This window comes from Gavialis gangeticus, unplaced genomic scaffold (assembly GCF_001723915.1).
Source record: "Gavialis gangeticus isolate Ggan-Ray unplaced genomic scaffold, GavGan_comp1, whole genome shotgun sequence".
Taxonomy (NCBI): domain Eukaryota; kingdom Metazoa; phylum Chordata; order Crocodylia; family Gavialidae; genus Gavialis; species Gavialis gangeticus.
This window is the reverse complement of record NW_017728993.1, coordinates 24,549,124-24,570,752: the sequence shown is the minus strand read 5'-3', so window position 1 is coordinate 24,570,752 and position 21,629 is coordinate 24,549,124. Positions and strand designations below refer to the sequence as shown.

Here is a 21,629-nt window from a genome sequence, read left to right as displayed (position 1 = left end):
CCGTGCCCCTGCTACAGAGGAAGGCAAAACCCACCAGTCCAGACCAGTCTGACCACAGGGGGAAATCCCGTCCTGACCCCAGTGCAGCATCAGTCTGAGCCTGAGTGCAGGGGCAAGACCCTCCAGCCAGGACCCTCCGGTTTGGTCCCAGCAGGAGCGCTGGCACAGCCCAGAGTCCGTTCCCAGCGCCCCGTCCATCCATCCCGGTAGCTGCGGGGAAAGCCGGTAGAGAAAGAAACGGAGCTGATGGCACCCCTCGGGTGCCCGAGACTGGGCAACTGCTCCCTGCGCTTACTGAGGCCCCGATCCCCACAGGTCAGGACCTGCTTAGGGCGACGGGACCCCACCAAAGCCAACGTGGGGGATCAAAGCACGCTCAGGGCCTCCGGCTTCAGCTGTAGCGATAACCCGAGCAGCGTGCATCAAGCTGCCCTTCACAGAGCCACTGGCACCGGGCAGAGGAAGCTAATCATTAACCACCGCCCGGCTGCGGGTGGGGAAACGCGCTCGCTACCCAGGCTTTGGTGCCAGCCAGCAGCAGCCCAGCGGGGCCGTATCAGGGATGCTTGGACATCTAGGACGGGAGGAAGGGTCCGAGGGAGGGGGAGAGGTTGTGCTCGTGTCTGTCTGGGCCTGGGGACAGTGATGGTCACACGCAGGCCGTGGGGCAGACGGGGACAGGCCATCACGGGGACTCTGAAACTGGAAGGCTGCAGGGACCCCCGTGCATCCCTTGCTCTGCCACAGACTTCCTGCCCAGCCTGGGGCACATCACTTTGCCTGGATCTACCTCCACCCTGCTCCATACCAGGGGTTCGTGCCTTAGTGACCAGGACATGCTCAGGCTCACATGTGTGGGTGGCCACATCCAAGTCAGCAGCAGCCCCCTGCCTGCCCTAATCAGGCCCAGGCCCAGGCCCCAGGGTGCTAGGCGCTGTATAAACACATAGCTGGGGCACAGCTGCCTGCCCAAAGCATCACGCTCCATCCAAGCAGGCAAAGGCTCTGCTTGGGTTGATCCTTTTTTGGCTTTCTGGGTTGGCCTTCTCCAGTGGTCTGGGATGGATGGATGAGTCCCATGAGCTTAACAAGCAGCAGGAGATGGTGGGGGTTGGTCCTGCCTCCCACGAGCATGGGACCTTTATTGTGGGAGCGACCCAGAGCTTGGGGTATGGGCAGAGAGCCTGCAAATGGGAGCAGCTGGGGGAGAAGATGCCTTCCCCGCTGGGAACCCGCCAGAAAAGAAACCCGAGGCTGGGAGCAGAGCAGGGATCCAGCCCCAGATCGTGCCCTGCAAAGTAACTGACTGGGAGCTTCCCCGTGCGAAAACTCAGCCAGGATGTCAGCAAATGCAGCCGATAGTGAGACCAAGGATCCCAGCTCGAGCCTCGGCCGTCTTTGTGGCTTGATCCCACCTGGTTTCGAAGGACTTGGGCCCCAGGGTAAGGCTGAGGCTGGACAACTCGGCGCACGGCTGGCTTGGTGCCCAGGCCCTGCATTGCTGGGGCAGCTCTCTCCAGCCGTCCTGAGCCTCACTGGGGGATCCTGTTGGCCCAGCTGCCTCCCAAAGCCAAGTCTGCCTGCTCCCTCCTCTCTGAATGCAGTTATGGGGCACAAAAGCCACTCTCTTGCCAGGTCTCCTTGGCTTCCAGCCCATTCACCTGCCTGGCACCGGGCACAGGACCCCTTCCCAAGCCAGGAATAAGAGTCTGGGACCCAGAGAGAGCACCGCGTATGCATCTCCCCCACCACCCTGCAAGCTGGCACAAAATGGATGCAGCTGTGACTGCAGGCAGAGGAGGGGCATCTCCATTAAAGGCACGGCAGGGCACCCGCCATCACCACTCAGCCTCTCCTGCCTGGCTTGCTTGCCTCTGTTTGTAGCAGACACTGCTAGCTATCGTGGTGCCAGGTGCTGTACACGTACAAGCTGCCTGCCTCTGAATTGCAGAGGATCAGGACTGGGCCCTGCAGCCTGGGGCCAGGGAGCACCAGGACAGCCCGGGTGTCATGTTAATGAGGGAGGAGGCTGGTGCTGGCAGGGATCAGATGTGAGCAGGGGGCAGGAGAGCCTGGGCTGGTGGGGAGCAGAAACACGCCCTGGACTGAAAACAACTGCCTCTGTCCAAAGGCATCTCCCGTGCCGCGCCAGCACCTGGCAGCCTGCACCCAGGTCCCCCGGCCAGGACTCCTGCTCAAAGGATGCCTCAGATTGTGACAGGAACATGCACATACATGTGTGCACATGGCACGCACCAACATGCAGATATGTACATGCCACTGCATGCACACATACACATGCCACTGCACATACACCTGCACCCTCAATGCACACATACATGACACGCTACGGCACACACACACCAATGCCCACACGTATGCACATGCCATTGGACACATACCTGCACACGCCATTGCACACCCCACTGCGTGCACATGCCAATGCACTCACATACCAATGCATGCACACCTGCATACACCATTGGATGTGTGTGCACATGCAGGTATATGTATGCACACATATGCATGCACAGACCTACATACATGTACACACATGAACATGCACACACATGCACATTCATGTGCGTGCACCTGTAGTCATACACACACATACCCGTGGCTGCAGTAGCTCCATCCCAGCACCTCAGGGAAAGGCTGATGAGGATTGCAGCAGCCCTCTGCCTTGAGCAGAGTCCTGAACTGGTGACCAGATCCAGCCGTCCCAGCCCCGTGCAGAGGCTAAGCCAACTCCCAGGACCCCCCTTTCGCTGCAAAGTGGGGCTTTGCTCTGGGGCAGGGGGCCGGGACCTGCCCCGGTGGAACTTGTGCCCTCTTAGGCTACAGGAGGTGATTGCCCCGTGCTCCCGCCTGGCAGGTGCCCCTGCTCAGTCTTTGCCCCCCATGACGTGCCGGGAAAAATCCCAGGCTGGGAACGTAAAAGGCGCCACGGCCCAGCTTGGGTTTAATGCAGGAGAGGCGTGAATGATTCATGGGCGACATAACCCCGAGGGGAGAGAGAGCTGCTGAGATACGGAGCCAGGCCGCAGTTAATATTTAATGGCCCGGGACGAATCCGCGGAGCTCACGCGAAGCAGCTCAGGCACAGCCAGCCCCGCGTCGCAGGGGGAGGCATTGGTGCTCTCACGGAGACCCCTGCCCCAGCCAGTGCCACGTGGATGGTTCCCTTCGGCTGGGTTTTGGCTCAGAGAAACCGGCCTGGCAGGCAGGTCAGCTGTCACCCGCCCCAGGGGATTCACATGGCAGTTTGAGTCCCACACCAGCAGCACTGCAATTCCTAATTAATTGGGTAATTCATCCCCAAGATGCAGCTCCTTTCTCCTCTCCATCCCCATCCAGCAGCCCTGGACCACGGCTGCCCCAGGCATTCCTGCCAGCAAGCCGCCAGAGCCCATGGGAGGCAGCCGCTTGCTCCTTCCTAACCGGCTCCAAGTTTCCGAACTCCAAGTTTTGCGTGAGACGAGGGCTGGGAAAGGCCGAGGCGTGGGCCGTCGGAGCCAGGAAGAGGAGGCAGGGACTCGTCTTCCTCGAAGTGGCGGGCAATGCCTTGAGTTTGCTTCCAGGCTCCTGGGCTGACAGGGAAGCGCAGGTTTCCCAAGCGGCTCAGAGGCTGGGGCGGGGACACAGCGCGGTATCCTACCCCTGCTTCCACCCCACGGTGGTCAGCTTCCTCTGGGATAAGGCGTGGACGCAGGACCGGCCATGCCACGAGGCAGGGGAGCCACTGAGCACTGAGGAGAGCTCTCCCTTGAATGGCTCGGAGCAGGGGGTGGACACATGGCACTTGCTCTGGGGTAACATTCCTGCAGAGACGTGGCCTGAGGCTGCTTCTGAATGGACCTGCCTTGCAAAAGCCCAGGTGGGCCTCAGGGGGAGAGGAGATCCTGCCCCAGGCTGGTACCCAACGGCCCCGGTGCTGTCATTAATCCCTGGGTGTCTCCGCGAGCAAGGCCGCGCACATGCCTATGACCTGCCTGCGGCCCATGAGCAGCTCCCAGGTGCCAGGGACCTGCAGGAGCTAAATCTAGCCCGATTCTACCCTGCTGCAGCCGGCATGGGGTGTAAATCAGTGGTCCCTTGAGCCTGGCATGACCCCTCACCGTGGGGCTGAATGATCCCGTCTGCTCGGCACCAAGCAGGGCCAGGCTGGGAGAAGATGTGCAGCAGCAGGTAGAGATGGGGAAACTGAGGCAGAGACACCCACTTCCCTGGATCCCAGATCTGCCGGCCTTGCCAGGTGACCTGCTCCAGCCCTGTCCTCCTCGTTCAGGAGCAAGTCGTTTCCAGCCCCGAACCAGCATCTCCCATGTGGCAGCTGCACCCATTGCTCTGTGCACCCAGGGAACAGTCAATCCCAGTCCCTTTAAACTACCTGCATTTGGTACGTGCCCACCCCTTGGCCCCCTCTTCCCCTGGCTCAGGAATCTCAGGTCTTCCAGCCGGGACAGAGCTCATGGTCCAGCCACCACGGAGTCACAGAGACACTGACAGCCAGCTGTGCCCTCAGCCCAGGGGGAAAACCCGAGGCCTGAGACTGTGGCTCTGAGGCTGCGCTGCGGGCTGTGATGGGTGCTGACAACTCTGGGAGCAGCAGGGGAAAGTTCTCAGAGCAGGTATGGACTGAAGCCCCTGGCTCTAGCATGGTGCTTCTACCACTACCTCTGCCCGCTAGGCCCATTTCGCAGATGAGGAAACTGAGGAATGGTGACAGCAATGTGCCCAAGGCCCCCAGCAGAGCTGGGGAAGAGACCCCCATTGCTCCAGATCTTAGTCCAGCCCCACGCTTGCTGCTGTGGCGTGAGATGGGTTTTCAGCTCCGTCTCTCCATGCCCAGAGCCCCAGCACACACCGGCTCAGAGCAGAGAAGGAAGGCGGGGTGGTGGGGGGAGCAATCCGGACTCGCACGGTCCTGCTTTGCTGGGGGATAGAGAGAGAGAGCCCCTCTCCTCCCTCCACCCGCGGCTCTTTGGCAGCAGGAAGCTTTCGTGCCACCAGCCCAGGCTGGCTCCAGGCTCCAGGCTGCGGCGGGGCCCGCTCACAGCAGGATGCCCCTCCACCTGCCCAGCTTGCACGCAAGGCCCACCAGGCGCTCTGGCTGCTTTAGGCACGCTTCCCCAGGCAGGCGCCGGGGAGCACGGGAGACCAGCTGTGAGCAGGCATCTCTGCCCGAGCTCAGCAGAGCTGCCCCTCCATGCCCGGGGCAGCTGCAAGAGAAGGGCAGACCCCCAGCCTGGTCCTGCAGCTTCTCAGCACAGCCCCTCTGCCACTGCCCAGTCCCAGGGACATGGTCCCCTCTCCAGCTGTCCTGGGACTGCCCCAGGCACTCAGGATAGCATTTCTGCAGCCAGCCTACCTCCTCCTCCTCCAGAACTTGCTCCTCAAGTTCTGGCTGCACTACTCCCCTCATCTTTTAGTTTACGCACACCTCATCCGTCGCCCCACCAAGGCCCGGGACCTCCTGGTCAACCTCCTCCTGGCTTTGGCCAAGCTTGTCATCTGGCAGTCCAGGAAGGAGGCTCTGGCTGGGAAGGCTCCCGGTGACCTCGGGGCATTTTTCTTTGGTGTCCTTTGCGTGTGTCTCCAGGCGGAGCACCGCTGGGCAGTAGCTGCCGGCAAGCTCTCCAAGTTTGCAAGCCGGTGGGCGCTGTCTGGGGTGCTCTGCTCGGTGTCCCCCCGTGGGGACTTGTTTTGGCCCTGTGACCCTGCACGTGCACGCCTTGTCTTCTCTTCTGTTGTCCCCCGTAATTTATTGGTGTTTTTAAGGCGCTGGTCGCCCGACCCAGTGGCGGCCCTAGCATGCAGTTTTTAGGCTTTTAACCGTGAAGATCACCAAGTGCCGGATGCCAAGAAGACTCCTTCGACCCCTTCTTTTACTCAGCTGATGTTTTTATGGCATCAGTTGCCCAACGCAGTGGCAGCTGGCTTTTACTCCATCCTCCGATAAAGACGTCACGTCTGGACCTTCTCTGGGCTCCCGCAAGGGGCCCAGAGGACTTCAAGCAACACCGGCCGCCATCCAGCGGTGGCCCATAGTTCCTGGCGGTCCGAGACCGCAATGCCTGTGGACATCAAATAGTCCCCTGCTGAGGCTGCTCTCCATAGCTCCCAGCCAGCCTGGCCTGGCCTCCTCTGCACCTGGGGAGAGAAGCTGACTTGGCCTCGACACCAAGTATATAATGTGCCTCCAAATGCCCCCAGCCCCCTGCTCTCAAAGGGCATCTCCATCAGAGGGCAGCCACCTCTGCTAACACAGGGGTTAGGCATCATCTCTCCTTTTAAATAGCCTGGAGGTCCCAGGATTGACATTACCTTTTCTCAGGCCCCTGCTACTTGTTGCATATATCATGCAATTTGCTGCTGAGGGGTGCAATAAATGTAGGCCAATCAGGCCTGTAAAGTGATTTGCGGGGATAAAAATGACTCGCAGGCTACACAAAGAGCCGAGCGGCTCTGAAGTGAGTGCCTGGAAAGGTCTGTAGCTGGTTTCTAGCTGGCTTGAACCTGAGCATGTGGCAGGGCCCTTCGGGGAACGCCGTGGACTGCTAGGGTGGTCTGCTGGACACGCGGCAGCCAGACCCGGTGCTTTCCATCCTGGGGAGCGAGCAGAGCTTTTGTGGGAGAAGCCTGTTTACTATGTAAAATACAGCCTGCTAGCCAAATGGTGGTAGCCTGTAGCCTAGTGCGTTCAGGACCGCCGCATCCGAGTGGGAAGGAAATAGGTCCTTTAAGGGGGGATTGCTGTGGTGACAGGTTCCTTCCTATGCATCCTGGGATGTCCATTGCTGCAGCCTCTGGCCTTCCAGCAAGAGCAAAGATGCTGATGGGGATGGTGGGGTGCTCCTCGGTGGCTGGGCTGCTGTGAGGGAGGTGGTGGGGAAGTCCTGGCTCTTGGTCTCGGGAGGCTTTGGAGGTTTCCCTGTCCCTTATTCTCGGGACCAGGTCTAGCCGAGGAGAGGCCTTGCAGTGCTTGCCTGTGCTCGACTCACCCCATCTCCAGCCCCAGTAAAGCAATGGGAGTGCGCAGGCGCGGGCACAGTCTGGTAGGGCCAGGGCAGTTTGCTGGCAATGCCCTCCCTGCCTCCATCGCATGCCATGGGGCTGCTTAAAAAGGCTTTGTGCCTCAATTTCCCCTTTGCCCCCTCCCCACCCAAATGCCTGTGTCCTTGGCTGCAATCAGCTACGCAGCCCACATGCCAATCCCCAGGCTTCCCCCATGTCACTGACTGTGGGACATCCCATCCCCACACGTACAGCCCCTAGCACACGCTGGTACCTACCCCACTCCCACCCAGGGGGGCAGGTCTGGACTGGGAGTGGGAAAAGGAAGGACAGGGGGTCACAACAAAGCCCCCCATCCTTTTTTGTCTATCTCAGAAGCCCATAGCTAGCAGCAACCTCTGTGAAGACCCCGTCTGCAGCCCCCCCGACTGCCTTCCAGCCCTTGTGTGGGTCAGCGTGATCTCAACCCCACTTCGTAGATGGGGGCAGGAGACCCGAGTGACAAGCCCCAGGTCACGGAGGGAGGCTGTGGCAGAGCAAGGAAGCATGCCCGGCTTTTCTCAGCCCCCGGCTGGCTCCCTCCCCCTGCATCCAGCTTGCCTAGCAGCCGACTCTGCTCATTAGCAGTTGTCATGGATGTTTGTGTCTTTGGAGAGTTAGGGTCCCAGGCAGCACGGGGCTTCCCCAGGCAGTCGGGGGAACGGACTCTGTGCCCATCCTCATCTTACCAGCCCCCAGCTCAGCTCCTGGACTGTGCTGCTTCTCTCTAGCCTCCGCGGCCCTTATGAAATGACCTGTGCAGCAATCGCTGGTTCACTGCCCCAAAGCAATTGCCGAGGCCTCTCACAATTACACAGGGTCGTTATGAAAAGCAAGGCTCCAATTAGCCAAGAGGAATGGCCCAGAATGGCCTCTTAGCCTTTGAGACCTGCCCGGTTCACTTATGAAATGGGAGATCATCTGCAGGCAGCTGGATACGGGGAGGCCTAAAAGCATCTCACAGAGCTATGCGTGACTGTGAGCAGATCTAGGGTTTTAGAAAAAAGGGTGCAAAGGTTGTGGTGCATCATAACACGCAACACAACACACATTTTTCTCCGGTCAAAGGGAAATGAGAAGCTTCACTACCGTTCTAGGGGGCTAGCACTATATTATTCAGTTTAAGATCAAAGCAGGACCGAATATAGCCACAGGAATCAACTTCAGCTTATATAGAAAGTTTAAAAAAACATAACCAACTAAGCAGAAAGCAGGCCAAATGGTTAAAAGATATTGTGGCATTAGCTCTGTAGTTATTATCATTAAATGTACACCTCTTATTCTGCTTCTTAAAACAAAATCTAGCCTCCTTGAGTGTCTTGGCAAGGCCAACAGTACTTCAGTTGGTCATTTCCACACCTGAGTTAACATGACCACACCTGAGTTTTAGCTAGAGCTACAAACGGTCCACAGGCTGTCCAAGGGAGGAGACATTAGCAAGTGTGACTAACAGACAGCAACACTGGAGAAGAAAAGATAGTTTGCATAGTGAAATATCAAGACCATTAAATAGGAGAGAGGGTCCTTAATGCTTGCGGAGTGGAGAGAGATTAGCAGGAACCACGGAGATGTCAATGAGCCATGAAATCAATCGACTCAGTGCTGCCTGGATAGAAATGCCCCTCCCAGGCAGTTGGTTTTAAACTCTGGTGGAGCAGAAATCAAAGGGGAGTGCGACTGCACCCCTGCACTCCCCTGGATCCACCCTGTACATGACACACGGGTCTGTATTGCACAGCCCTGCTGCTGCCTTCAGAAAATCAGCATTGCTTAGATGAGAACTCAAAACAAAGTGGCGAGGCAGAGGGATACAAGCCAAATGTCCCCCCATGGTGAACACGGCCTCCCAGCTTCATTATAGATATCTGCCCTGCCTCTGGATCCCAGCTGGGTCCAAGGACATGGCACCTACCATCCAGTGCTCAAGTGAATAGGGCTGAAGGGTTGCAATGGGCTCACGAGCCTCCTAAATGCATGCAAATAAGAGTGTGCAAATGCACTTCTCCCAATATGCTGGCCGAGAGCAGAGCAAGAGTATTAACTTCCTCGTTAATCCCCTTATTAAAGCATTCCAAGGGACGCCGGAGAGATTAAAATGCCGGATTTAGACGCGAGGTCGCATCCTGAGCTGGGATCAAGTCATCGGCTCCGCGGATTTGCACCTGTTTGTAGCGCAGAGGTCAGGCCTTTGCTGCTGAATAAACCACTTCAGATGACAGCGGAGAGGAATCGGAGGAGACGCACGGCTCTGCCGCTGTGGGTCCCACCAGCCTCACCTAGCGCATCTCCTGGAGCAGATAGGGAAACGAGATGGATCCATCTCACTTCCTGGCCCGGATTTGACTGCGGTGCACGTCGCCATAAATCAGGTCATCACCCTGAAATCTGTGGGGTCCCGCTGCGTCGGAGGAGAATTGTGGCCGTTTCCCTCTCACATTCTTGCGTCCCCTGCCTAGCAAGAGGAAGAATGGATTTTGCAGTTCACTGGCCCCAAATTTGGGGGGTTCTCTCTTTTTTTTTCACTTGAAATCAGTTCAGTAATGCACTGCCTTTTCCATACACTTCAACCAGGTCAAAACAAATTAGCTTGACTCAGGAGAAGAAGAAGAAAAATCTGTATTTTTCTGGCCAAAACAATGAATTTGATGCAAAATTTGCAAAACATTTCCAGGAAAGCCGCTGGCTTGGCAGGACGCACTCTGCTATAATCACGGGCAGATCAAGGATTTTGAAATGCGGGGAGTGAGATGGGGTGGCACCTCCTCAGACTGAACATGACGCACGTTTTTCTCTACCTAAAGAGAAACGAGAAGCTTGACTAATATGCTAGGGACTTAAATTATTCACTTTAAGATCAAAGCAAAAACAAAGAGAGCTATCCGAATGTGCGCTATTTTGCTAGATTATAGATATAAAGCTTAAAAAAAAACCACACACAAAAACTAGGCAAAAAATAGTGAGAATAGCCCCAGAAGTGAACTTGAACTCCCAATGCTTTGGGATTATTGGAAGCAGCCTTGTCTTTCCAAAGCGCTGGTATGTGGGCACGTGGCATGGGGGGAAGAACAGTTGTTTGAGGTGAGGGGAAAAACAGAGTGACCAAAATAGGAAGGTTTTTTTTTCTTGTGAAGTGGCTAGAAAATATGGATCAAGAGACTCACATTTTTGACCGACCGGAAAGTTTTTGGCTGGGCTGAGAAGTGGTTTTCTGTGGACGTCTTGGGAGTCCTTGACCAGCTCTTCCCCGAGGCTGTGACAAAGGCTGAGAGCGTCCTGTGGGAACAGCTGGCCTGGAAAACAGGGGGTGGTTGACGACACTTTAATTATTTTATGGAAAATGTCCATTTTTGGTAGAAAAATCCCCCAGAGACTAGGTCTCGACCATGATATTCTGCGCCTTTGTCCCATCGGAGCTGCAGTTTGGCTGCCTTACAACCCAGTCCTCTGCTATGTGCCTGGGGATGGATACACGTCTGCAGCCAGGATCTCCCATGAAGCACCATGGAAGAAAAGTGCATTCAGGGAGACACAGGGAGTCCTCACTTTGGAGGAGAATGGGAAGGTGAAAGGGTTGCGATTCTGCTCCCAAGAGGCCCCGAGACCAATGGTTTCTGCCATGCTTGAGGGTTGTAGCTGTGGTGGTCAAAGGACATAGGCAGGTTTCTTTGAGATGGTTTCTTGTATTAAACCAATTAAATAGTTGGAAAAATGGTTCTTTGCAAGCGTTCGGGCACAAATGCTGGGTGTTTGTACCTGAACGCTTGCAAAGAACATTTTTTCCCCAACTATTTAGTTGCTCTAATAAAAGATAGCACATTTACCTAAATAACCTTGTCTGCCTCTGGTTTCTTCCAGGCGTTTTTCAGGTCCTGCCTGCAACTGGATGCTGAAAGTTTCCTGATGAGGAATGAAACCTGCTGTGAGCAAACACCTGCCTCCGGCTCCAAACGCAAGCTGCCCTTAGCAGCCTGGCCTGGTGGAAGACAAGGCGCAGGGCGGGTATCTAGTGGGAACAGGGTGAGACTCCGTCCTCTCCCGCAGAGAAGGGGCCTCCCTAAAAACCCAAAGCCAAGCCTCGTTCCTGGCTGACGAGCCTCGAAGGGTTAAGCGGCAGAGAGGAACAAAGCAACAGCTGCCAACATCTGTTGAGGAGCTGGAACAGAGAGCGCTGTGTGTGCCGCTCGGGCCGCCCTGGGCAGGTGCCGGCTGTGTGCTAATCCTCTGTAACGGGGCTCGCGAGGGTCAGCACAAAGTCCCGCAGTGTCCTGCGGCGGTCAGGCCAAGGTCACGTCCAGCTCCCAGACACACCCCGGAACGTCTTGGCTTTGCTTCTTGCTCGACACTCCTCCGGCGGGCGAGCGGATGCGTTTCCTAAGCCCACGGTGCAGACAGCGCTGCCTCGCGGAGGGTGTGGGCAGGATGGGAGAGGGGCTGGCACTCCTCCGTGCTAGCTCGCAGTCGCACACGGCGCTGTACGGGGCACCGTGTGCGGTCAGCCACAGCCAGGCCTCACCTGGAGCCATGTGAGAGCATGGGTAAGGTGAGGCATCGTGATGGTCCTAACATATGCTCACCAGTTGGGACTGGTCAGGCCCCATCAGCCTCCTGGGGCAGCTTGGGCTCCTACCTTCCAGGGTGACCCCAAAGCTGGGGCTCTGGAGGGGATGCCTGGGCAGGAGACAGGGAGAGAGCAGAGCTGGATGGGAACAGCTACAGCAAGTAAATACCCGGCTCTTTGGCTTCCTGCGGGATCAGGCAGCTAGGCTCTGGGGAGAGAAACCGGGATCACCCGATTTCCATGGCGCAGCTGAGGGCACTGAGCAAACGGGTCTGGAAATGGTGGGGGTCCATGGAAACAAAGGGTGGCCCTGATTGGAGCCCCCAAAGGGCAGAGTTAAGGTAACCTGGGTCCTGCTGGTATTTTTCCTGCCCTGGGTTCCCTGCCGTCAGGGAGGGGAGGAGAAAAGCCAGGCTCCCCACTCAGGCACAGCCCACGGGCCTTGGGGGAGTTGCTGAGAGAAAGGTGCTGGGGGGGTGAGACTCCCGGTGTGGGCAGACACCGAATTTCCTTTCAGCCAGGAATGGCGGAGCCCATTGCATTGCTGCGGCCGAGACATTGGGGGCCGGTCGGGACGCGGTGGGCTCAGCACAACCGGCGTTGCAGGTACCATGTGTTCGCTCCAACGATCTTGGTGCATGGATAGGCACGCGGCATCCCATCCAGTTGGGCTGGAGGTCCCCAAAGCTGTGCCAGGCACTGTCCAGAAGCCGAGGAGTGGGACAGTGGCACTGCAAGGAGCGGGGAGTTTAGGGGCAGGGTGTGGGGCAGTGCCGGGCTGGCTTTGCAGCCTTGTTGCCCAGCCTGGCATGGCATGGCTGGCTCCCAGCCCCTGCCTCACAGACGCAGCAGAGGCAGAGCTACTGGGGGGCCTGGCGTCAACGCCCTACCGCTGCACTGGAACCAGTGGGCTACTGGGCCACGGGCTCCTCTACCGTGGTAGCAGGCCGCCCTCTAGTGACACTGCACAGCTGCAGCACTGGCAACCCAAGGGTCTGCAGCCCTGGGGGTGGGAGAGGGCAGGGCAGAAGGGGCTTTCCTTGCTCCTGCCACCCTCTCCTGCCCTTCCCCAGCACAGCTCCTGCCGGAGAGGAAGCATGGGCCAGTGGTTAGAGCCCAAGGCTAGGACGTGAGGCACTGTGACTGTTGATCCTAGCCTGGCTTCTCTGGTGGGCAGCATGGGGGCCTCTCTACTGCAGTGCAAACCAGCCTGAGCCTCGGCGAAGCGGCCCGGGAGGAAAGAAGGCCCCCGCCCCGGTACTCAGAGGGGGAGACGCAGCCGTCTCGGGGCCAGGAGCAGCTGCCTTCGTGGGATCCCCCGGGGCTGGTCGCAGAGCCACGGGCAGGAGGAAGCCTTTCCAGGGGGTGCCCCGCGCTCCAAAAACAGGAGGCCGGGCCGGGGGGCGCAGGCCAGGCCACAGCGCTAGGGACGTTGGCGTAGGCCGCGCCCGCGAGGGGGGAGCCACTTTTACCACACACACTCGCGCCCATGTGTGCAAACCCAAACACACCGGTGTAGGCCCCCGCGCACGCACGCGCTGCCCATCGGGCTTGCACGCGCTGCCCGTGTGCGCCACACCCCCGTCTGCAGGACAGCCGCCAGCCGCACCTCACTTGCCGGGACAAGCCTGAAGCCCGCGGCCGCCGGCCTCCCGCGTCCCGCCGGGCGCTGCGAGCCCGGGCTGCCGGGCGCAGCGAGGGCAGCAGGGGGCGCTCATGAGGCAGAAGTTAGTTAGCGGCGCGGCGCGGCGCGGGGCTGGGCAGGGCCGGCCCGGATTGGAGCAGGCCGCTCCCAGCTGCATCACCTGTTGCAATAAAGTGCCAGGCGGGAGCCTCCGTGCTTCACAAGGAGCAGGAAGTTGGGCAGGGAGCTGGGGTTGGCTTGTATTCCTTCCCCCTGGATAGACTCCTATATATATATATATTTTTTTTCTTTTTCTTTCCTGGATTGGGTCCGTGCTCTTTGAGGTAAGCGCTGCCTTTCTAGCTGCAAATCCCCTCTCCCCAAGCAGCCTCAGTGCAGCCGGGGCTGCTTCGCTGGAGGGCGGCAGGTCTCCCACTCCTCCCTGCTTGGAGGGGTGCATGCAACGACTGGAGTATCCCACCCTGCATCTGGAGGGAGGATTTGGGCTGCTGAGCTGGGCTCGCATCCTTGAGCTGAAGTTTCCTTTTTCCTTCCCCCTACGAGCTTTCAGCAGGGAGCACTGATGTGATAAATTAATCACAACCTCTTTGTGGTTTTTTGGGTTGTTTTTTTTTTTCTGGTGCGGAGTGGAGCTCTGCATGTGCCTCTAAGGTCCTCTTTTTCCCTTTTCCTCTGGAGAAGAAAGCTAGGATCACCTATGGAGAGGCTGGGCTGGGGCGTGACTTTTTTTCCCCTCCCTGCGAAACTTTTTTCTTGCAACATGGGGGTGCAGTGCAGCCAGGCTTATTAAAGCGTAAGCTGTATCTCCCATGAACCCCTCCACCCTTCTCTTCCAGACGCCAAGATGAGCTGCTTCAGCTTCATCAAGGTCATCATGATCTTGTTCAACCTGGCCATATTTGTAAGTACTTGCGCTGCCCTGCTATGTTCAAAGCTGTCCCTTCTCCTTCGTTTTAAGGTCCGTCTCTCCTGATGCTCCAAGTGTGGGTGGCTATGGGAAGGGACCCCCTCCTCCATCTTGCAGTTTTTAATTGCTGCCGCTTTGGAAAGCTGCTGCCCCTGAAATGCTGGGGGCAAGCTGCCCTGAATGCGTCCCCATCTCTGCATTGCCTGCGGAGCAAGGGGGGGAGGAAGGCTTTGAATGCGCAGCTGCAGCCAGAAGGTAAAAGCACATTGCGTGCCTAAAATCTGGAGGCCATGGGGTGGGAAAATGCTCCCCTCTGCCTACCTGTGTGGATGCAGAGAGAGCCATGCTGGCGCTAAATGCTCCTCTGTGGCCTGAAATTGCCTTCCTCCTGCTGCAATGCCAATGGTCAGGAGATAGAGGTTGCTCTCTTAGGACCTAGCATTGCCCCTAGTTTCAAGGGCTTGCAAATTGATTTGATTGACTTTTAAAAACTTATCACCAATAGAACAAAGACTCCATATTTTATGCATGGGGATGGTGGGGGGAGGAAAAAGGGGGCCATACTCGTGCCTTCCTATGCTAGCAAGATGGCTTGGGGTCTGTACCCTCTCTCCCCAGAGGTGTGGAGCTATATGGAGGCCTTTTTTCCTTTTTGGCCTTTAATTTGATACCTGCCGGCTGCTCTCGAGCTGCGGGAGCCCTTGCTAGAAGGCAGGGGGTGCTCGCGGGGGCTGGGGCTGAGCAGGGTGGAACGAGGACGCTGGAGACGAGCTGTCGGGCTGCACGATGACAATCGGAGAAGAGCAGAGGTGCTTGTGGACCGTGCAGCCGAGCCCTGGGGAAACGGGCTTGCACAGCCAAGAAGCCCCTTGATGCTGTGCCTGGTGCAGGACCCGGAGGTGCCCATCTCAAAGGCATCCTGCTCCCTCGCCCACCCCGGACCTGCCCGCAGCTGTGAGAGCTGGTCCCATGGAGGGGGCTACAGCCATCGGTGCGATTTCGGCCAAAACCCTCATGTCCGACTGCCGGATCGAAGGCGTTGCTGGCTCCATTTCGCTTGCTTAAATTGCCATGGTGCATGGCTGGATAATAGAGGTCTGTGTTTGCGGCCTCCATGCTTGGCTCTTGTCTCTGCTACATGGGGGGGGGGGGCTCTGGAAGACCACGGACAACCGCTTTAAGACCTCAACAAGTGTTTGTGTCTTTTATGGTGGGACTAGGCCTCCCCGGCGTCCCCCATGGCGAGCTTGCGCCAGCAGGGCTGGAGACGGTGCCCGTCTGCTCACAAGCGTTTTATTTCCCACCTCCGCACCCTGCCTTCCCAAGTCACGCTCCTTCAAAAGGGGAGATGTCCCATCAGCTCCCTCACAACTGCTCGGGGAGACGAGTCTTGGGGTTTTAATCCAAACCCCATGGAAAGGGGCCGGCCTCCCAAATGCAAAATCCTCTGGCGTAGGGTAGGGGGCCTTTGGTTTTTAAAAGACATCTGGTCTTTATTTCCTAGACCCGTGTTGCCACACAGCCGGCTTGTCCCCGCAGACCCGGTGCCCCCGGCGGCCGTCTCCCCCCGCAAGGGCGGGGGTGTTGAGCCGTGGTGGCGAAGTAGCCCACTCTTCCCCGGGCGGGCGAGCACGGTGTCCTGTCCCTGCCGCGCTCGGCTCTGGCTCTTGCTGGGCCTGAGGGAAACCGTGAGGCGGCTGCTGTTGGCAAGGGCTGCCATTTTCTAAAGGCATGTGGGGGGATATTTCTTTGTGCTGTATCCCCCAGGCTGGTCGGACTGGGCTTTCCGAGTGGGGAAAACCCTCTTGGACACTGAGGAGGTGATGAGGGAGCGCATGAGCCCTTCCTGGCTGGGGTACGGAGGGCCTGATGGAGCCCTAGCTCCTCCGCCCCGTGAGGTCACGTTCCAAGATGGCTGCCGGGGCCCCCTCATGGCGGTGCTGGTACAGGCTGGGGCCCTTGTAGCCGAGAGGACGGACTCAGCAGGCCTGCCCAGCCGCTTTCCACCCGGAGGAGCGTGTCCCTACGCAGCTGCTTTCTGTTGCCCTTAAAATGACGGGTCTTCATGAGCTCCTCTACTGGCAGAGCCTGCGTGCGGGTTGCTCGTGCACGGCCAGGCACTAACGTGCGAACCTGCCTGTGCTTTGCAGTGCACGGTCTACTTGCTGCCGTCTCTCCTGACCGGGGACAGAGGCTGTCCTACTGCTTGGAAATGTGGTGACCGGACCCCCTTGGCACTAATTGTTAAAGCCATCATTAAAGGAGTTTTCCCCTTCCAGTGGAAGGAGATCGCCGTTCCCTTCCCTGTCCAAAATAACCCGCGCCCGTCTCCTCTCCCTTGCAGCTCGGCGGCGCGGCCCTCCTAGGAGTCGGGATCTGGGTCTCCGTGGATGGGAGCTCGTTCATGAAGATCTTCGGTTCGGTCTCCTCTTCGGTCCTGCAGTTCGTCAATGTGGGCTACTTCCTCATTGCCATCGGAGCCGTTTTGCTCGTCTTGGGCTTCCTGGGGTGCTGCGGGGCCCAGAAGGAAAGCAAATGCCTCCTGATGACGGTAAATGGAGATCTTTTGCTACTTCTCTGCCCTGCTTGCTGAGCTGCAAGTGTTCGGGCTGGCCCTGAACGTGGCGTTTGTGTCTCCTGTCTGGCCCAGCTCTGATGTGGCAAGCCTGTGGTGGGAAGAAGGGGCTTGGAGGGCGTGCAGAGGGTTCCTTGGCCCCAAGGAGGGGGTCAATGAGACCGTACCTGGGCCAGGTGGTATTGAGGACTTAAGGGAATAAGACCTGGCTAGGCACCAAGCCGGGTCCTCTGACAAGATGGCACTGCCCCAAATCTATATATTCCTGCAGAAATCCCTTGCATGGATGCTCTAATCTGGAACAAATGCTGTCTGCCCCATGGTCTGGGGGCTGGAAGCACTGCAAGCTGAGCAGAAATCGGGGTGCTTTTTTTATTGTTGGGGAGATCAACCCCATTACTGATCCAATGCAAATCTACTTTCCCACATCCCCATATCGTCCAGCCCTAGCTGGGCATGTGGCAGGCTTGGCATTTGCCAAGCATGACATGCTGGTGCCCCAGCTGGACTCTGTTTTTCTCCATGTGCTGGAGACGTGCCCTAACTTCTTTGTGTCTCTCCAGTTCTTCTCCATCGTCCTGATCATCTTCATCGCGGAGGTTGCTGCTGCCGTGGTGGCTCTCGTCTATACGAGTATGGTGAGTCCAAGGAGATGGAGGATCAGTGATTTGGTAACGGGACGCACTTGGGATGGAGCATGGGGCTAGGATGATGTAGTGCGTCTTCTATCCCAAGGCTTAAATAAAAGGGAAGAGGGGAACAATGCATCTTGGAGCACTCCCAGGAAGCCAGGGGTGGTGGTGCATGGTCAGATCTACTGGGGCACCCTGTGCAGAGCTGCATGGGGGGAGCTTGCTCGATAGGAGAGCATCTATAGCTTGGGTTTCTCCCAGTATTATCCCCACCGCCTTCCAGGCTCACATGGAAAACTGACTGTGGGAAGCAATGGTGCAATGAAGCTCAGTTGGCATAGAGGCCGAGCAGTGCAGTAGCATGCTGATACCCTCCCCTCTCACTTAAAATAACAGCGTATCCATTGCAGCATGGGACTCGGGGAAGAACAATAGTAGTTGCCCTGAACATTGCCAACAAAATCTGAAATGCAAACATCGGAGGCCCTGTGTGCATGTCAACAAAACTGAGCCCGTGGCAGGAACGTCGTGTGCTGCCAGCGAGGGCTGTGACAAGTGGGTTGGAGGACGTTGGTTCCTGTTAACACTTACTTTACGGGGCCCTTTGCAGTCTTATTACTTGTCCTAGTCTGGTTATGAAGTGAGGCTGTTTGGGGTGATGAGGCTCAGCTTCCCCTTCAGCCTGGGGGGAGCAAACTCTTTTTTTGTCCTCCCCACATGCCTGCCATCTTACTCCTGCTCCTGGGCCAGCATATTAGGGTGCTGCTCTTCTGGGCAGTGAGCCTGTGGAGAATGGCCCACTCCAACCCCACCTCTAAGGGTGTCTGTCTAATGCCAACCTCTGGATCTCCTTGTCCTCGTTAGGCAGAGACCCTGCTGACGGCCACAGTCACGCCAGTACTGAAGGAGAACTATGGGAAGTCTTCAGATATCACCCAGATCTGGAACACCACCATGGAAGAGGTAAATAGGGCTGCTGGGAACACCCCATGTCTGGGGAAGGGAGACCCCATCCCATGTGGGGCATTGCAGAGCACCACCTGCTGGGCAGCCATGGCCACTGCAATGGTGACCCAAGAGGCTCGGCAGGCTCAACTCTAGCTTGGTGCTGTGATGGGGAGCATGTTTTGCTGCAAATAACTTCATAAGGAAGACCTCTAGATGCCCTCTTTTTACCCCTGCGAAGGTGGCAGCTTGGGCCTAGCAGCAGGCCCTGGAGACTCCTCCCCAATTGGCTTTGCATGACATGGTCCCACTTCATTGGGCGAGTGTTAGTCTCTGGGCTAATACAAAAGTGCAACAAAACTGTTACAGCAAATGTGGCGTGCTGGGCCTGGGGAGGGGGAAGGACAAGGGGCTCTGAGGGAGTTGGAGACGGCTCCCCTCTCCTTGATACCAACTGTGTTGCTCCCAGACTTCTTATTTCCCTCTTGCCTCTTTTCTTATTTTGGCTGGTACAAGGTTGCAGCTGCCCCACATGGCTTCATCCTCTGTGCAAATCCACTTCATTCAGGGGGTGGTTTGTGCATCTGGGACATGTCTGGGTTTTTTTGGTTGGGGAGGGCTGGTTCTGAGTGCTGTTGTGAAGCTGGGTGTCTCATGCTGCCTGCTTTCTTCTTCCTAGCTGCACTGCTGTGGCCTGACTAACTACACGGACTTCACCGACTCTCCCTATTACAACAACAATGGCAAAATGTACCCAAGCTACTGCTGCCCCAAGGGTATGAGCAGATGCAATGAGACTCTTGCAGGCAGAGGAGATGTCTCGGTATGCATGTAACATCTCTCTTTTTAAAATGGTTCTTGGGTGGTAAATGAGAGGCTGACCCTGTTGACATCTGTGGCCTGGTCACACTAGAGACTCCTGGTATGCGTCTACCCTGAATCAATCTGCTGATCGAGGCATTCTCTAGTGGCTGGGGCTGAAAAGTTTTTATAGAGTCAAGGAAGGACCCACTGGAGCCGGTGGGAGGGCAGTCTGTGTAGATGCCTCTGCAAAGCACTGCTGTGCATTGGGACTAGAGGATGCATTTCACGTGCCCAGCATCAGCACAGTAACAAAGACTACGCCCCCTTGCAAAAGGATGCCCCTTTTTTTCAAGTGCAAAAGCTATGGAGGAGTTGGCCTTATTACAATATGGTTGAATCCTCAGACGTGGAGATCTTCAGATTTCCAGATCCCTTGGGATGAAAAGCACCGATCCACTACCCCAACCCTATCTGCCTAGGCCCCACATCCTCCTCCTTATGGCTTGGAGCATGTGGTGGGGTGATCCCAGAGCTTTGTGTAAGGGGGGTTGGGAACTCTTATGATTGAGGAAACAGCACGTGCCAATCTTGGCCTGGCTGGTATTGCAGTCTGGGACTAAAATGAAGTGTTAAGGAGCGCAGAGCAGCAGAGCTACTCTTTTAGCTCCCTATTTGTATGAGCAAGCAGCATATTGCCAGAGCCCAGAAATTCATGTTTTTGTGCCCTGTTGAGTGCAGTGCTAAAATTCTAGTGGGAGCAGCTAAGACTGACTGCTTCTAAGGGTTTTTTGGGTGCTTGGAGCAGTTGAATGTTGCCCAACTCTCTACAAATGCATGTGACAAACTGGGTGGGAGCAGGCAGTATACTGATAGGTCAAGCGCACTGTTTTCTGCCACACTTGCTGCCTCTCTTAAGCCAGTACACAACTTTTTTGGATATCCTTGGAAAGCATCCAACAGGTAAGTTTTATGCAGCCATTCAGCTGGACTCCAGCTAGCTCTCATCTTGCATAACTGGCACTCTCTAACTGGACAGATTTAGATTTTTTTTTTCCACCCCCCCAGGGTTGCTTTGAGCAGCTGCTGAAGCAAATCCGCACGAATGCCAGTGTAGTGGGCGGTGTGGCAGCCGGCATCTGCGCCCTGGAGGTGAGTTGGCTCCCTGCTAAACCCAGCAGGGCAACAGGTGCTGGCCCTAGAGACCCAACCTGCCAGGCCTTCACAGCCATCCCAGTGCGGGTGTTGGGCACTTGCTAACCAAAGCTCTGCTCTCACGGGCTTGCATGGCAGCCTGATGCCACAACCTCACCCTGATGGCAAGGGGGTTCGAGATCAGGAAAAGGTGGTTAGCAGTTACTTGGGGGACTGACATATAGGACAGCAAGGGCTCCAGAGCCAGGGGTTAGCGAGGACTGTAACCCTAGAGAACAGGCAGACATGAGGGTATACTGGCTTGGGGGGTTACAGCTGCACAGCAGGGTGAGGATGCAAAACCACCAAGGGTTTCCAGCAGCAGCCAGCTATCAAACCTACTCTTCCTCTGCAGATTGCAGCCATGGTTGTGGCCATGTACCTGTATTGCCACCTGGATGAGAAATGACACCATCAACAGATCTGTGCCTAGGCCAGAGGAGGAGGAATGGCCTAATTCTGTGTATATTTTCTACGTTGGAAAAATCTGAGCATGTCTTGGACACAGTGTTGTCCCATGCCGCTTTCATTTTTTTTTTTTTTTAAATGATCTACTGAGCTGGAATCTGTAGAGAGCCTGTGTGCTGGGGCTGTTTTGTACATGTTCTTGGTATGCTACAACCTATAGATACATGATCTTGCAGTAGAAGATGCTTCCCTCTTTTTCCAGCCTCAGCGCAGAGAAACAAATGGGACTGAGGGGCTATGTGTGCCACTTGGGCTGTCCATTTTACCCTCCAGCTGGCTCTGTGATCCTCACATGGCTAGGGAATGAACAGGCCAGATATCACAAGTGGCTAACTCTGCCAGCCCCTCCCTCTCTGGTCTTTAAAAAAGAAAGTCTAGTTTTTGAGCTGACAGACTCCGGTTTGGATATTCGCACCACTGAGCTAGTGTGTGCACAGAAGGTCATCCAGTGGGGTGATGGATTTGCACTGAAGCAGTTGGGAGTAGGATCTGCCTTGAGTGAAAATGTGGGTTTGGGAGTGTCACAGTAAGCATCTGCCTAAACTTTAAGGGGGGGGGGGGGGGGGGGGGGGGGGGGGGGGGGGGGGGGGGGGGGGGGGGGGGGGGGGGGGGGGGGGGGGGGGGGGGGGGGCAAACCCGGTAAAACTGATCCTAGCCAGAAGCTACTGGGAGGAAGGGACTTTAGTCTGAGTCTCGCTTGTCCCTGCATCCTTGGGTTTGGAGCGAGCCAAACAATTCAAGTTACTTTCCCCTCCCATGGTGCCTGGCACCCTGCCTTTGTCTACCCCACTCAGCCCTGTATATTTCGGGTTTTTTGTTAACACTGTAAAAAAAAAAACTTATCTGAG

General features: G+C 56.8%; 1 protein-coding gene across 1 annotated transcript; it reads left to right on the top strand.

Moving 5' to 3' along the window:
- The first annotated feature begins 13,466 nt into the window (after positions 1-13,466).
- TSPAN1 (tetraspanin 1) lies at positions 13,467-21,338 on the top strand. Its single transcript, XM_019501379.1, has 8 exons — positions 13,467-13,582; positions 14,096-14,160; positions 16,511-16,717; positions 17,305-17,379; positions 18,238-18,336; positions 18,998-19,141; positions 20,188-20,271; positions 20,669-21,338. The coding sequence occupies exons 2-8, from the start codon at positions 14,104-14,106 to the stop codon at positions 20,720-20,722; spliced, it is 720 nt and encodes a 239-aa protein (XP_019356924.1). The 5' UTR covers positions 13,467-13,582; positions 14,096-14,103; the 3' UTR covers positions 20,723-21,338.
- The last annotated feature ends 291 nt before the right edge of the window (positions 21,339-21,629 follow it).